At 34.5% G+C, this 16,783-nt stretch overlaps 1 protein-coding gene across 2 annotated transcripts; it reads left to right on the top strand.

Annotated features, from left to right (window-relative positions):
- Positions 1-1,813: 1,813 nt before the first annotated feature.
- Positions 1,814-15,253, top strand: LOC136801431 (cyclin-F-like). 2 transcript variants are annotated; one of them, XM_067058070.1, is made up of 13 exons: positions 1,814-1,960; positions 3,220-3,256; positions 7,463-7,704; positions 8,104-8,213; positions 8,351-8,424; positions 9,145-9,332; positions 9,757-10,322; positions 10,678-10,770; positions 11,005-11,095; positions 11,629-11,699; positions 12,028-12,089; positions 12,431-12,518; positions 12,638-15,253. In XM_067058070.1, the coding sequence occupies exons 3-13, from the start codon at positions 7,564-7,566 to the stop codon at positions 13,365-13,367; spliced, it is 2,214 nt and encodes a 737-aa protein (XP_066914171.1). In that variant the 5' UTR covers positions 1,814-1,960; positions 3,220-3,256; positions 7,463-7,563; the 3' UTR covers positions 13,368-15,253. The 2 variants fall into 2 exon arrangements, with proteins under 2 accessions (XP_066914171.1, XP_066914170.1); XM_067058069.1 differs by lacking the exon at positions 3,220-3,256.
- The last annotated feature ends 1,530 nt before the right edge of the window (positions 15,254-16,783 follow it).

Here is a 16,783-nt window from a genome sequence, read left to right as displayed (position 1 = left end):
CATAACATGTCATGATAACTTTCACGGATAGCGCACTCTTTTTAATTTTTTGTTCTTATTCAAAATGACCGGACACCGATTAGAGAATTAGAGAACGCCCGCCGCCTAACTGCCTATCGCCCGATGGGATCAAGAAATAACGAGTGACGTCAAATGCTCCATTTTTTTGCCACTAATTTGTTCTTCTTCGTTCCAGACACTCGCGTGTGTTCCACTACAGATTTTTTTTCATATTTTGATTTAAAAGCCTACTCGGTGCCAAAGAGAAATCATGTATTTTTTTAATACACCGTTCATTGACTCAAATCAAATGACTTTGGAGGTTCAGTGAAATGGTGGCCGAATTGCCGTCCTGCGTTTTGTCAGATAGTCCCAAGTTAGAGCAGTTGACGATACCGTAAGTTGGTCTAATGTCAACATCCCTCTTCTAATTTTGACACCCTTCTTTAAAGACAGTAATAATAGGAAGGTCAGAATCACTGATAGATTCAGATTTTTTCCTCTCTATGGTCGCTAAGGAAATAAAATTAACTTCCTCTTACGGTAGGTAAGTAGTCAAAATGGTATCATGCCTAGCAAAAGCTCTAATAAGGTGGCCAAATAAGTGAACTGTGCGTACAGATAAGTGAACACGTGGACGCAAGTTAACATGAGGACGATGACAGGTCTACAACTTTTGCATGAAAGTGGGCGGAATAGGAGTAGTGAAATAGACCTTTTTTTAAAGAGGCAGCCATGTTGAATAATTATGTACTCCAGCATAAAAACAATGATACAACCATGCTTAATTTTTAAAATATGCATGATACAGTAATTATGCATGGCTGTATCATTGTTTTTATGCTGGAGTACATAATTATTCAACATGGCTGCCTCTTTAAAAAATGCCCATGCGATCGCTTGCCCGTTAGTCTAGGGTAAGTCTAAAAAAAAATAATGTTTCAATCCCCGGCGCGGTCATGCAACAAGGAAATCCCCGGTGTCCAGCAGGGCATTGGCGGGGTCTTGGCCATTAAAACCAAATTTAATTCTGAAGATGAAGAAAATTTTGAGCGTAAAATGTTACAAACAAGCAAAAATCCTGTTTTAAGGCCTGAAATAGTACAAATTTGGTGAATAAATGGATGAATTTAAACTTGACAGGAACTTTCATTATTTGATGGAGAAATCTAAAAAAAATTGTTCCTTTGATGGCACGATGTCACAGACCTTTTCCTAACAAGGATCACTTATTTTGTATGTTTGAATATTAAGCACAGAAGTCACGAAAATTTAAGTAATGTATTTTTATTGAAAGATGAAAAGAAACTATTTCAAATTTTACTGGGCTCTACTTTTGTTTTTTATGGTTACAAATATTTAAAGTATAGTAATTAAAAATATGAAATGATACCTATATTCATATTGCAATCATAGGGTCGAAGGATGCAAGAAGGCTAGCTGTGCTGAGTGGGATTAAAAAATGTTTTAACGAATTTTTTGCCTTTCACCTCCGCCATTGGAATTCAGCATGGCCTTCTTCAAGAAAGATCTCAAAATTTTTGAAAGTACTTTCACTATCGGTGCGGTTTTTCTCATTGGTCACTCTTTCTATAACTGTTTTATGCATCTTTCACATTGTTTTTTTTCGGCTGTGAAGCCAATGAATAACAAATCGCTGATTTCTCATGGCTTTCCTCGGAATCGAACAAATAAACATGATTTCTTATTGTCTAAATTGAGCCAATCAGAGAGAAGACAAGTTTTTTTCAACCAATCACGTATAAGTCGGTAACGAACCTTTTGGATTTCCCCTGAATAACAAGATTCAGCCAAAAATGAGCAGCAAAACATATCAATGAAAGAACCGAACGAAATAGAGCGCACAAATTTCAACGACAATCATTTTAGATTTTACACATTTTAATCTCAGTTTTTATCAATATTATATCCACAAAAATGGGCAAGAAGATGCCTTGGAGTAAGTATTTTTCAAACCTCTCTTGGCAGCTGAAACTAATCTTTTCACTGGCAATCTCCACCATTCCATGATGGACGAGGTAGTTTTGGCACTGAGATAAAAATGGCGCTCTTTATACCTCATCGCAAAAGTTCGGCTTCTAGCTAGTGATGGCGCCATACACGAGTTATAGTCGTCCAAATTCTTATGAAATTCATTATTTTTTTAATGACAACAGTGTCTACTCAACCTTTAAACAGTTTTTTAAAAAATAAATTCGAAGTTTACAAATTTCTATCCACCTAAAAGTCAATTTTTTTGAAAAAGAGAAAAGCTCTCACCCTCCCCTTTCATCCAAATTTATGACCATTTGTGAAGTCTACTCTAAAGTTGCTTTGTTTTAGGGTGATATGTCGATTCTTCTTCACAGTAGTTCCCCCAGGTACTTACTTAAGCAAAAATTTTGCCAACCTAGGCTTGTTTTTTAGGTCAGCAATGCCAATCTGAGCTTTATTATAGGTTGGTAAAGTTGTTCAAACAGTTACTGTCAACTGCTCTAATGTCTAACTTGACATGGGACTGTTGCATATCTGGTCTGTATTTTCACTTACTGTAAAATCGAAAGGGAAATCGTGTATTTTTAAATACGCTGTTCCTTAACCCAAATCAAATCACTTTGGAGGTTGGGTGAAATGTGGCCAAATTGTTGTCCCATGTCTTGTCAGATAATCCCAAGTTAGAGCAGTTGACAGTAGTTACACTAGGAAATCGAGCTTTCAGAAGAAACAACGTCAGTCATCTACAGGATGTATTTGCAACAACAAGGATGAGAGTTACCTGAATACACTTTTTTTTTCATAAGTAACAGGTTTATAAGGAACTTGAGGCTGAAAATGGTCCAAAAAATAAGGAATTGTTAAGGAACTGCTCAGGCTGAGAATAAGAAAACAAGTTTTTTTTATCAAGGGTTGAACCGATTAGGTTCTTAGCAGCTATGTAAATAAGGAACTAGATAAGGAACTTTGAGGCTGAAATCCTCTGTAAAAATAAGGAACTCCAGGCTCAGAGCAAAATTAAGGTTCCTTATAAAAAAAAAATGTGTAAAGTTCAAGTTCCCAAGACAATTAATTAAAACTTGAAAACTTAAAATGAGACAAAATGACCAATTGCAAACGTGCAGTAGCCAGAATATCAACCAACCAAATTTTGTCATTCAATACACCGTTTAGGAGTGTCGACTGCGCACGCGTCAATCCAATTTTCCATTGTTTTGATTTTAGCGATCACGGAAAATTCACTCTCCTCCGCAAAAAAACGGTAGGTAAACATCTGGTTCTCATAAGGAAACATAGCAGAAAAACGGTAGGTAAAGAACTCCTTTTAATCATAACTTCTTTTCCTCTTGATGAATTTTTGTGAAATTTTCAGGAGAGACTTATAAGATTATCATTGATATCATGTTCAAATATCTAAATCATTCTCTTTAAAGGAGAGAAAAAAATTCACAATGTTTACATTCCTCTAACCTTTCACAGTACTAAAGTGCGCATTTTTACCTACCATTTTTACCGGGCCTCTGCAATGGAGTACCGTGAAATAGCGAGACTCCTAAACGGTGTATTCCCGAGGCAGCGGTTCGATTTTTAAGGCCTTATTGTTTATACACTAAAGTAAAAATAATTCTTCACGTAAATGGGTCAGTGTTTGGGGTCCGGCAAAATTTCCGGGAAGTAGCCTATCCGGCAGTACGCGGATCTAGGTGGGTTCCGTCGCCCTCGTATATCTTTTTCTTGGGAAGTTAATCTTCAAATTAGTTTTCAAAGTTGGCTTGGCTCAAATTTTCTCATCTATGGCTCAAATTTTAGGCAATTTCTCATAGTTTTTAAAAATGTTAATTTCATTAAAAAGTGCCGCGTTATTTTTTCATAAATCCCTTTAGAAGTTTTGCTGCGTATTTTTTTGCCTGCGAGTCAAGTAAACGATATAGCGTCTTCGCAGCATTAATCTTTGATACGCATTTTGGCAGGACCTAGTGTGACTACTTTAATGGGATGAATTTTTGTGGGGATTAAATTTTGCGGATTTTGCAGATTTGGGTGTCATCTGCGAAAATACGCGAAATTAAGTCCCAATGCAAATTTGGAAGGGCCTCATCCAATATTTCTAAACAAAACTCAAAATATGTCAAATAAATAATATTTGAATGGTTACTTGCATCAAAGCGAGGCGCTAATACTGTGTACTTTAACAACCAACATGCATGATTTGACAGTAAAAGTCACAAAATTGTGAAAGTAATGCCACCCATTAGACATTAGAGCCAACCGCAAAATTAAGTCCCCGCAAATTTTTTTAATTTCGCGGAGAGGCCAAACCGCGAAATTTAATCCCCGCGAAAGTTTAGTACATGTAATCACATGATAACGAGTGCAATTCAAATATAATTGCACGATTGATTTTTTTTTTTTGTTATTAATTTTCCGAGTCCGAAAGGACCAGGGAAATTCGAAACAAAAATATCACGAGTGCAATTTTCGAATTGTACGAGTTATTATGTGATTACAAGCTAATCGCACAATGGCTTTGACTACTTTTTCCCAGTTAGGAAAATAAATTACAGAAATTACACTGACAGTTTTATATTTTTCTCTTCTCTTTATGTCTTTCTTTTATTGTTGTTTATTGATTTTCTTTCTCACAAAATAAATTTTGAATGCAATTAAAACGTTTGATGAAAAAAAAAATGTAAGAAAAAACATTAAAATCAATTTTGTAAACATTGGCGCGGCATTGGAGAGTGTGATTAACGATTAATTGCTCTCTACAGGATGCAATTAACGATTAATTGCTCTCTTTGAGGGCGTGCCAAATAAGAAAAAATAACCCATTGTGCGATTATCCCATTAAAGTAACTGTCAAAGGCTCTGGCAAAGTTTTTTTTCTATTTGAAAGCTACAATGTCCTTTGAAACAAGAAAGGGAAGTTCTACGAGCAAGGGAAGCTCTCTTGAAGACAAAAAAAGGATCTGCTTTTCTTTTAGTTCTGTTTTTACTTTTTTTATTGGCCAGGTCAGCTTTGCTGACCAAAAAGATCACTATTATGGTCGGCTGGCAATGAACTGCCGATCATGCACAATCTTTGGGTTTTAGGTCGGCACTGTCGAATGGCAACCTGAAATTTAAGGGCTGGAGTCATATGTTTTAAGGATCACTTTTTGGACCTACCTCCGGGTACCCCGGTGGAGGTTCTATAAATTTTAACCCATGTCCGTTCGTTCGTTCGTCCCTCCGTCTGTTACCAGCTTTTCTCAGGATTGGCTCATTAGTTTTTTCTGATTTTTTGCACAATGATGCAAAATGGCAATGTCCAGAACGTGACGGAGCCCGATTTTTGAGAAAAAATTTATTTGGGCAAATTTGGGCAAAAAACTACCAAAAAATAGGGTTTTTTGGACTTTGTGCAAAATCCTGTCATTACTTTTTTCTGATTTTTTGTACACAGATGGAGGGCAAGAATCTCTAAAGAATGGCTGAAGTGGTTTTTCCCGGAAAATTCTTATTCACCCTAAAAAACGGATTTTGGTATTTTGGGGGAAATTCCCTTTAACCAAATAAGAAAATATAGCTTTTCTCAAAGTTGACTCGTTATTTTTTTCTGATTTTTTACACAATGATGCAAAATGGCAATGGGAATTCCCTTTAGTCTTGTTGATTTTTAGGAAAAATTAGCATTTCTTGCAATTGGCTCAATATTTTTTAGATTTTTTGCACAATGTTATAGTTAGTGTTTAAAACCTTATAGAGCCAAATCTTCAAAAAACAAATTTGAACCCAAAAATGCCTAAAAGTAGGATTCTTTGGAGTCACACAATCATTTTACTTTTTTCTCAATAATCAATGAAAACAATCAATAATCAGCAGCCAAAAACATTGTGAGAAGGGACTAAATCAATCAGTTATTGATTATAATGATGAATCCATTAGCCATATGGGCTATGCCAATGTAGGGTGTATCAGACATTGGCTATATATTAGGGTGAAGCCAAAAGGGAGTCTTTCCAACGAGTAAAAATCAAAAAAATGCAAAAATTTAACAAAAATCCACTTTTTTGAGATTTTGACTGCTTTTGACCATTTTTGTTCAATAAGTGATCCAAGAACCTCCAAATTTGGCCCTTGTTTACTTGATTCTGTCCTCTAGTGAATTTTAAGTTTTACTACTGGGCACCTTTCCTTCATTCAGTCAGGTCCTGGCGACTAAGCTATCCAACAAACTATGAACGAGCTTCTTACTCCTTCTAGAGGAGGATTCTATTGACTAGAATGGACAAAGCCTTTTTCGCCTTTAAAATCCCCTTGAAAAAACCTTATAAAGCTTGAAAGATTTTAAAGTCTAAAAGTCCACACTCTAAAATGGACTTACTGGATGACTTTTTTACTTTGAAATTTTTGACTTATTTTGAACTTTTTGACTAAAACCTAAAAAAGATCACGAGTCCAACAGAAAGTTACCCATAGACTTAAGCCTCTTTTTTTACTTAAAGATAATTGGATGTAGATGACCTCTATTTACTAGTAATAACATGGTTTAAAGGGTGATTTGGGAATAATAGCAAGATTAATATAATCGAAATATTTAAATTTCACAACTATGAAATCGATTGGTTAAAAAAGTCAGTTAAACAAGTTGTACCACTTTTTTGATGAAAAAAACTTTTTCTGTTTTTGCAGGGTGATGACAGCAGGGCTATTACGGATTAATCACCCCGCTCCTCCCTTACATTTCTAAGCTAAATGTAGTCAGCCATATAATTAGGACTATACTCAATTTGCCAAAAATTTGACTTGGGACACTCTTTTTCTGATGAGACAAAATTGAAACTTTATTCCTTTGATCCAGTTACCTGATTTACTTGTATTTTACAGACAAGAATCTTGAGTTTTGTTTTAAGCTTAACATCAGAAATTGGAAATTGGAAAGTTTTTTGAACTTTTACTTTTTTAGTCTCATTTTTTACTATTGTTGCCATTTCCTCCTAGGTAGGTCCATTCAGCATGTAGTTTGTTGCCTTTAGTGGAAATCAGGGCTCTTCTGGGGGAATGCTATATTTTGCCCTCAAAACTTAAAAATTGTGCCAAATTGTCATAGTTCGGAAGGGGGTCACTACTTTCAAAATTTGATGGAACCCCTCTCAAAGTGGGGGCGTCATCAGGATTTTTTCCCACTTTCAAGACATTACGCACCACTCAGATTAACTAAAAAGATAGCATATTCACTCTTGAAAAGAGGTTCTTTTGAGTCTATTCACAGAATTCCTTGTGAAAATTGGTTAAAGTTTTTAGGATTTCAACCTTATAAAGGGGGGTACAAGCTATGATGGTCTTACAATTAATTACAATTATTAAAATTTTTTGACAATCTACTGTTTTCGTCAGTCCCATCAATCAGGATCCAGCTTGTTTGTTTTGGCCATGTGATTCTTCAGTAAAAACAATGAAAAAAATTATGTTTTTTTTTATTCAGCTCGAAGTCGCTCTAATGGCTCAAGGCTAGAAACTGGACTTGTACCAAGAAGACGAAGTAGACGCTTGAAGAAGAGAAATGTAACATTCAAGAAGCAAGTGATGATGTCAGCAGATATACCATACAAATGCTCTGCTGCTCGAAGTCTTTTTGTTGTCAGATCATTGTCAGACTTACCAAATGAACTTTCCATCAAAATACTTGAGTATTTCAATGCAAAGGAATTGATTTCATTGAGATTGGTAAGAATAACAGTATAATCACTTGTTTGTGTAAAAGTATGTGGACACCTTCATTTTGAATTATTATCCAAAAATGTTTTAACATGTATCAATCAACATTTCTCCAACCTAGTACAAAATTAATGAATTAATTTAAAATCTAACTGAATCTAATTATTTGAAAAGATTGGTATCTTTTCTGTGAAAATTTAAAAGTAGTTTTGGATTTTTAATTCACTATGCCCTATGCTTCATACATAATGGAAAACCTACATTTTTACAGGCCACAAACCATTTTAAATGCTTTAAAATGCCCATGACTTACTGTAAAACTGCAGCATGATAATAATTTCAAGCTCAAAATTCTCCAAATCCCAACTACAAAATGGCATTGTCTCATTGTCACGTTTCAATCGATAGGTAAACAACCATTTTAAAAACCTTATTGATGGTACCCCAAGTATTTGGTCAAGAGTTAGCTACCAAAACATGTGGCCATCAACGCAAAAAGACTACTCCCTTTTCAGAAGGTAATACATTCATTTTTGATCTTCTTCTTGGAATAAAATTGCTGAGCCTACCTGGAGCATATTCTTTTTTTTCTTCTGTAGTTTAAAACCCACCACAGAACATTTGAGCTTTATGGTTAATTGCACTTTCATTTTAGGGGTTCAAATCATGGAAATGTTGAAAGTCTAACAAAACTTGGCTTGTCTCATCTCTACCATTATAACTTAACAGGTTGGTTTACAAATTTGATGAAACAATTTTCATTTGCTCTTCCTTTTTTAGAAAACACAATCCTTCCCTTAGCAGCAAAAAAAAAGGATATTAGAGCTTTCTCTGTTTGTTGCTAAAAATCTACTTATCACTTTTTTACTTTTAGGTGTATAAACTTTTAAGAGCAGAAACTTTTGTGATATACATGAATTTTAACCCTTTTTGTAAAAGTAAAGGTCTTTAAAAATTCTTGAAGGGGTCATTCCTGAAAGTTTATGGGCATTATTCAAGGAGGCGCTTATTAACCTAGGTCACTTTAGTAAAATGAATGGGAACCTCATTTGTGACTTCCCAAGCGATTTAAAGTACCTGAAAATCAGACCGGTCTTGGTCTTATTACGAGCGGTCTAGTAGCGGCCAAATCTTTGTTTTAGATCAGCCTCCAGACCTTCTAGAAACGTGATCTCTAACAGTCCTGGTTGCTTCTAGACGCTTGTGGCCGCTCATTAGACTGGTCCGGGCCGCTCATTAGACGGGTCCGGGCTGTTCGTTAGATCAGTCCAAGCCGCTGGTTAGTGATTTTTAGTAACAATTACATCAAAAAATTGTTGTAAAAGGATGTCGACGGGTCACTCGGGGCCGGTCTCAGACCAGACGCTTTGCAGCGACAGCTAAATTAACTAGACTCATAGCAGCCTTTTGGTAAACTGTTTACTTTTCATTTCTTGCTTTAATAAATAGTTGGGGAAGAAAAAAACAAGAAAGACGTTCAAGAACACTCAATCAAAGCTGCAAACTACTTGCACAATCTGGATCTCAATATCCATCCCAATAAACCGCTAACTTGGATGTTAATTCGGCCACCATGGTCTATGTCCAAAAGTATCTGCCTGAAACACTTGGTGCATACGCAAATGTTAACTCTCAAGGTATGCTTTAGAATTTAATATTCCTTGCTTTTCTTTGATGATTTGCATCAGCCTAACTTTCCCTTGTAATGTCTTATTTTTTTGGATAAATTAATGTATTGACTGTACAACGGTGCTGCAAATAAGGAAAAGGAAATTTCAGTTGGCAGGTAATTTCCTTAGTTTCAGATTGGCTAAAGACCTATTTTAATTAAAAGTTTGTTTGTCTTTTATTTGAAAGCGGTATGAAGTATCTAGTTGGGCTGAATCGAAATGTAATTAGCATGATTGAAAATAATAAAATAACTTAATAAGCCTTTAACTTATAATATTAACCTGACTGGTAATTACAAGTCACCGGCCGTTATTTGCGGCACTGTAATGACTTGCGATTTAAAACTGAACTTTGAGAAGAATAGAATTTATTTAATTCTCTTCCCTGTAGGAATCCAAAATGAACGGACCATTGTGTTATAACATTGGACGTATCTTCAACTTGGAATCAGACAACAACAGCAGCAAAGAAAAATCAACTGAAAACTTCCTACAATCCTGTGATCTTCGCTGCTCACATGCAAAGTTTGAGCTTCTGTTGGCAAGGAAAAATGAGATTTCAGCTGATGCTGGAAAGACCTTACAGTGGGTTCGAGAATTGAGAGAATGTGCTATGACAGGGAATAAGGAAACAATTTTTGAACTTGTTGGTTTTGCTTTATCAAACAATTCACTTTTTATTGAGGACATGTTGAATATGAACAAACTCTCGAAAAACTTATTTTCCAATTGTCAATGTGTTCGTGTTGACAAACTTGAACTTTACCAACCTAAAATAAATAGCTTAATGAGATGTATCTTAGTAGATTGGCTAGCAGAAGTTGCTTATATGAAAGACATGTCACATGAGGTGTTACATGCAGCTGTTAGCTATGTTGATCGTTACTTGATGTCTCGAGTGGTTGAAAGAACCAAATTGCAATTGTTAGGAATCTCATGTTTGTTGCTGGCGGCAAAGTAAGTTTGGCCTTGGGTCAATATATTCTTAAATTGCTTTCTAATGGTTTAATGAATGCATATCTTTGTGATAAGTATCAAAAGTACATCATTTTGCAGTCAAGTGGAAATTACCAGATATGAAGTTCCCTATACCATGTAGATAAGTGTTGAATAACATTGCTAGATATAAGTTTGGATGGCAAAATGGATTTCATATTATTTATCTTCAAAACCAAGTATTTCACACATCAGAGAATCCTTTCGACATGTGCAAAATTCGTTTAAGCCTTCGCAATGCAATAATAATGAATTCTTTTCAATTGAAATACATCCTTTTCATATCACATTTTCAAATACTTTTTAAAATGTTTAGATCACATTATGATGCAAGACAAGTACACATTTTGACGGTCAGAGAATCATCATGGTTGACTGATCAAACCTACCAATATGAAGACGTTGTCAAGTATATAAATATTTTTTCATGAGCTTGTGTTAGACATACATTTTTAATCTTTATGTCAACTTGAGTCTAAAACGATTGCTTTGTGCATAGGATTTGAATCTAGCTTAATTTCAGAAAGAATTTTCGATTTATGTTTTGTATGTATGATTTCATTCACCTTAAAAGGTTGGATTTTGTGATGTCAATATAAATTCCGTTTTCTTGATATTATTATAAATAATATTCATTTTTCAGGATGATGGGAGAGATTATTGGAGCATTTGCTGGTGATCTATGGAAACCTACTTCTTGGAATTATCTGAACACCATTCTTGCTTTACCAATCGTACAAATTGTTTGCACTTTTAAACCTTAGCCAACGATCACTATAACCACCATAAGCTGATATTACTTAAAATAATCAGTTTGCTTTATAAGCTCTAGACAAAGCTATCAACCACCTTTGATCAGATTTTTTTTGAAGTGGTGCCTGCAAAAAAAGCCTTTGTAGATTAAAAAAGATGAATGAGAAAGTTAAATGACACTACACCATCGCAATTATTCAATGAAAAATGAAAAATATATAATAGCGCTCTGGATGGATTTACACCGTTATTGAGTAGTGCTACCATCTAGGTACCACTTTTAAAAAACTCTGATCAAAGATTTGGTTGGCCAAGACTGAGAGACTGCCTCCAGAGCCTTTTTCTATAAAGCTCAGTTGAAATAATATGCCTATATTACGTGCAAATAAAAAATAATAATTCACATCGACTCCTGTCAAAGTCAACCTTTGTAACTCAAAGTACAAGAACACCGGATTTGTGGAGGATGTACTGTTGATGAATTTTACTTTGATTTCTTTTGTTCACATTTTAGATTGACGATACATGGAAATCTTGTTGTCATTATGTTCATGATTTAACGCTGCAATTCACTTTGTTTGGAAGGTAATTTCAAAAACTCATGACTTTTGATTTTCTGCTAGGTTAATTTCAATATATAACTTAGGTTTTAAAGATATACTCCAATCAGATTAATTTTCACGAGATTCAATTTTCTGAATTACAGTATATTTTTGCGAATGAAAAACAATCAAGTTAAAATGGTTCTGAAAGCGAAAACCTGAAAATTAATCCCATGAAAATTAATCCTGCGAAAGTTAATCTGATTACAGTACAAAATAAGTAAATGTTCAGAAGTTGAAGCCAGGCATTTCTTATGTAAGAATCCTAATGGTAATAAAAGGCACTCTCAAAAATGTTTTTCTTCTTCCAGCTACAAACCGTCTGTTGTTGCTTGTTCATCTTTGTTCTTAGCTGGTCTCATCTTGGACAGAGGTATGGTTTTTCTATTCATTTTCTCAATTTTCACGCATTAAAGCGTGTGTTTATAGAAACCACCAAATAAAAACAGTTGATACTTGATGCCTGTCTGATCTGTTACCATTCTTTTTTTCTCTGATTTGCTTTAGTTTGTTTTGATCTGATTCCAGTTGTTTTGTTTTCAGAAAAAATTGATTGAAAGAAGCCGGCAGCATTTTTTTTACCCAATCTGAAAGTAATGATTTTTCTCCAAGTTAGATAAAAGAAATAAAAGAAAAGACCACAGCCAGTCCTGACTATAGTATACAAACCGATTAAGAGTGATTTTACATTTTTCCAATTATTATTTGTTGTAGATAACTCTTGGCCATCAGAACTGGAAGAAGTTACTGGATTTCACGTCAAAGATATTGCTAACTGTGCATCCCTTATCCACTATAAAAGGTGAAAAAGAAAATTCGTTTCTCTATGAATTTGGAGCAAAAGAAATTTGGGGCTATTGCACAAAATTTGAAATGATAAAATGATATTTTAACAAATCATATTTCAACATTTTTTTTCAGCTTCACCTGCTCCTCAATGAAGGATGACCGTGGTCTGCCACTTGAAAGCATCAAAGCTCGATACAGGAGTCAACGAATGCATTGCATTGCTTCCCTTCCTTTACAAGATGAGAACACGTTGAAAAGCCGCATATTATCCACTGACAGCGCATTATCATGTGCATCGCAAGAACCACTGCAATTTGTCGTGTTGTCTAATGACGTTGATGAAACGTTAAACACGAGCATCAAAAGTGTTGATTATGATGGAGACAGTGAATGCGAAGTTGATTCTGAAAGTGATTTTGATGAGAGTTTTTGTGTTGGACGCAGTCGGTTATCATCTTACCATTCAGTAGAAGAATTCTCAGACGACGAAACCACCATGGATGCTAGCAGTTTCAATTTCCGTGATCCTGATAACAGTTTACCACCTAAAGAGAGCTTCACGCCAATCTTTAATAAATCGCATAACTCCTCTGCAACCAAAAGGAACTCTTTCTTTGATGGCGTGGAAAATCATGAAAATAAGGTCACCGGTTTTCACGGGCAATATTTGGAACCCTTGAAATATGCAGGTGCGCAAGGTTCACATGATAAAGACTCGCCCAACAAGCTCGATGCTGCTTGTGGTACGACAAAACCGTCCACAAGTCGCCACCAAAGCCCTAAATACCAACCATATCAACCATGTTCTAGCCGCTATGATCATGTCGGAAGGCGGACTCGTTCAAGTTGTACACGCAGGTGAGAGAATTTCAATTTTTTGCTTAGTGTACTTTTTAGTTTCCTTTTTTTTAAATTCAACTGTAGATATGTAAATAGACCTATTCACAATTGAGAAGTTATTTTTATCTCTAGGGAAATGACTGACTATCTTATCCATCTTTTGAGCGTGAATATTTTCACTAAATTCTTGAAAATGTTATTCACAATCTCTGTAGTACAAGTAGAAAGCTGTTGCAATGGTATCTTAGAGAAGTGGGCTTGTCGCCGTGTTTGGGGCGCTATCTTCTTGGGTGATTTTAAAGATTGCAGATTTTACCTTTATTAAAAATGCGTCTTAAAAGTGGATTCATAATGCGAAAAGTGTATATTTTAGTCACCAAATATGTCATGTGGGATGTTAGAGTAAAAATTATATATATCCTTACTATTTCTTAACATTTTCTAGAAGCTTTTTCGGCTATATTCTTTATTATTATTATAGATATTTAAAAATTGAAATTTACAAAACATACAATATTTAGTTATGAAAGTACAAAAAAATGCAACAACATTAAAAAGGCGGTCCTGTGATCGCCTTTTTAATCATTTGTAAAAAGTTCTATGACAATTGTATCAAAATTTTAAACCTTTTTTTTTTTGGAGTATATACATTCCTAGTAATTATCATTTTTGAAAATTAGGACCTTCATATTTTTTTAAACTTTTTAATTCATATTTAAGTGTTTGGGTAATGTCTTTCTCTATATCGAAATGGGATCGAAATTTCAGGAAACAAATTCAGTTTAGATAGGCTGACTGGTCTATGTATTATGTGTCTTTTATTATATGTAAACACCATGCTAATTAATTATTTCTTTGGAAATTCGATGTCACTTTCGTTGGTCAAAAATTAAGCAGTCCGATTTAAAAAAAAATCTTGTATGACTAGTTATTTGTCACTTTGTATATTTTCTCATATGACTACTTAATTGAATAATGAAACAAAAGAACATTTTATTCAATAACATTTTCATGTAAAATATTTCTTATTTATTTGTTTCTTTCTATAGATTTCCTTACGTTATTTGTCTTCGTACTTAGTTAGATAGCTTTGTTATAATTACGAGTTTATTTCCAAATGAAATGTACACCTTTTCGACCGTAGCCGCTAATTGCTGCGCCGGCATTTTTTGTCATCTTTATCCCACTAAAACCTTCCCAGTCCTTTTTTAGCACCTATAGACAATAGAAAAATGTGTCAAAAAAGGATTGGATCGAGTTTAGGGGGATAATTAAATGATTAAGTGGCACGTGCCTAACCACGCGGCTACGGTCGAAAAGGTGTATACAGATACCTATTTGCGGAAGGTTTATAAAGACTTTTACACTTTAAACTTTGATTGCGTGAATTTTGTAATGTCAGCTTTATCTAAGGTTGTACTTTATCTATGTTTGTATTAATAGTTTCTGTTTCCTTAGCTTACCAGATAAAGAGTGTCCGGGAAAAGAGGAACATAATTTTCATTTTCGGTGTGTTTTATTTAGTCTTTTTAATTATTTTAGTGTTTTTTTATCACTGATCCTTTACGTTCTTCCTTTCAGAGACACTTTATTTATTTCTATATTTCACTTATTCCATTTTGTTTTTGTTTTTTTTATCTAGGTATTGTTCCCATTGTCTAGGTAGAGTGTACATACAGGACCTCGTTAATTTTATTGGTTATTTTTCTTTAATTTTTTTTTTTACGATTCGTAGTGATTCATATTATTATACTCTTTGCTTTTATCTCTCTAAGAATTTGTTATTATCAAAAATGTAGCATACATAATATTCTTCATTATTAAGTACATGTTAATTTTATTTCCTCAATTTTTAACACCCTATACCGTTTTTAAGTTAATGATAATGTTTACAAAAGATATTTTTAAAAGAAAACTTTGAACGTTTTAACTTGTAATTGGTTCAGTTGTCCTCGTGGTGTTCTAAAGTTTATGAAAATTCTGCTGTGAATAGAAAGCTCTAAATTTTGAAAATGTGAATTAGATTGAGTATTTGATCCACAGAAATCTACGCCCAATGAAAAAGCGCAAAAAGTACCCTTTTCAAGATTTTTAATTTTCAATTTTCAGCCTTAAATAAACTGGCTTGCGTGAACGATTGTTAGACTATAGAAAGCTATGGTTGTCCCACAATTATGTAAGATATCAAATCAATGATAATGAACGATTTGATAAATCAGAGCATCAGCGTCCACTAACAACGGATTCATTCTCCTCATACCATAGTCATTATAAAAAACCCCGGTCTGGTAATGTATTTTTTATTAGCTATTGTCAATTTTTTTTTTGTTGCAAATAAAAGGCAAGTTGCGATTTGCATACTTTTTTATCACGTTACCATTTTCGACTCTTGGGATTGGTTTATTTTCTAGTCAAATGATCAAAAAGTATGCAAAACAAATCGATTTAAATACGAAAGCTCTAACTGTTAGCAATAGAAGAAAGAAACAAAAGCCTTCCAGACCGGGGTATTTTATAATGATTATGCTCATACTAATACTACCTGCGGTTTTGTTATCTGATATACCGATGAGGGATTGGCGGCCGCCCACGTTTAAGCTCTAAAGGAGCGGGCTAATTTCCCATCGGAGAGGGATGATAGTTATGGCCTTTGAGTGTCGCATCGCCTGTCGGGTTCAACTTGCGCGTAAAAGCGCGTAAACCTAAAACTATTTCGTTTGGACGTTGGACGCGCCAATCCCCGAAAACGAGGGCTTGTTTACCAGACCTCTTACTGCGAAATCCCTGACGCGGTCTTGAAAAATTCTGCAATCTGAACGCTTCCGCGCCGCAGATGCGATGAAAATTTTCCCGACCTTTTCCCGATTTTTAGAGCTTTCTTTTTAGCGTGTCGTGGATGAAAATTTCTGTATCTGGTATGTTAATGGTAAAATTCAACTCAACATTGACAGAAGAGCAACAAATTATTTTAGGTACTATATATACCATCAGTATATTTTTGTAGAAAATGACTAGACGAGACTTAGACGAAAGTGAAAATATGCCCACGTGCGGGGAGGGGGGCGAAATATATGCAGGCGGACATTCCCTTCACTTGCGGGCGGCTGTTAAATACGCCATCGTAATAAGAAAACCATCCATCAAGACAACTCTTATTTTTTTTTTTTTTTTTTTTTTTTTTTTTTTTTTTCAAGAATATAGTAATTAAATATTAAATTAAAACGTTACAATATATAAATTGCTTAAAATACGTAGAGCTAGGAAATTTAAAGTTAAATAAAGAAAAAAAAATTTAAATCACGACACAAACAAAACTGAAAACTGAATCGAAAAACTGTCGAAATAGCACAACCTAGCGGGTCATGCCAAACTCAAAAGCATAAACAAAAGCAATGGTCAATACGGTGAAAAAAATTAAGTACTAAAATCTATGAAAAG

The sequence above is a fragment of the Clytia hemisphaerica genome, unplaced genomic scaffold, assembly GCF_902728285.1.
Source record: "Clytia hemisphaerica strain Z4C2 unplaced genomic scaffold, Clytia hemisphaerica genome assembly, whole genome shotgun sequence".
NCBI lineage: Eukaryota > Metazoa > Cnidaria > Hydrozoa > Leptothecata > Clytiidae > Clytia > Clytia hemisphaerica.
Note: the sequence above shows the minus strand (reverse complement) of the source record. Positions and strands in the feature narration are given on the sequence as shown.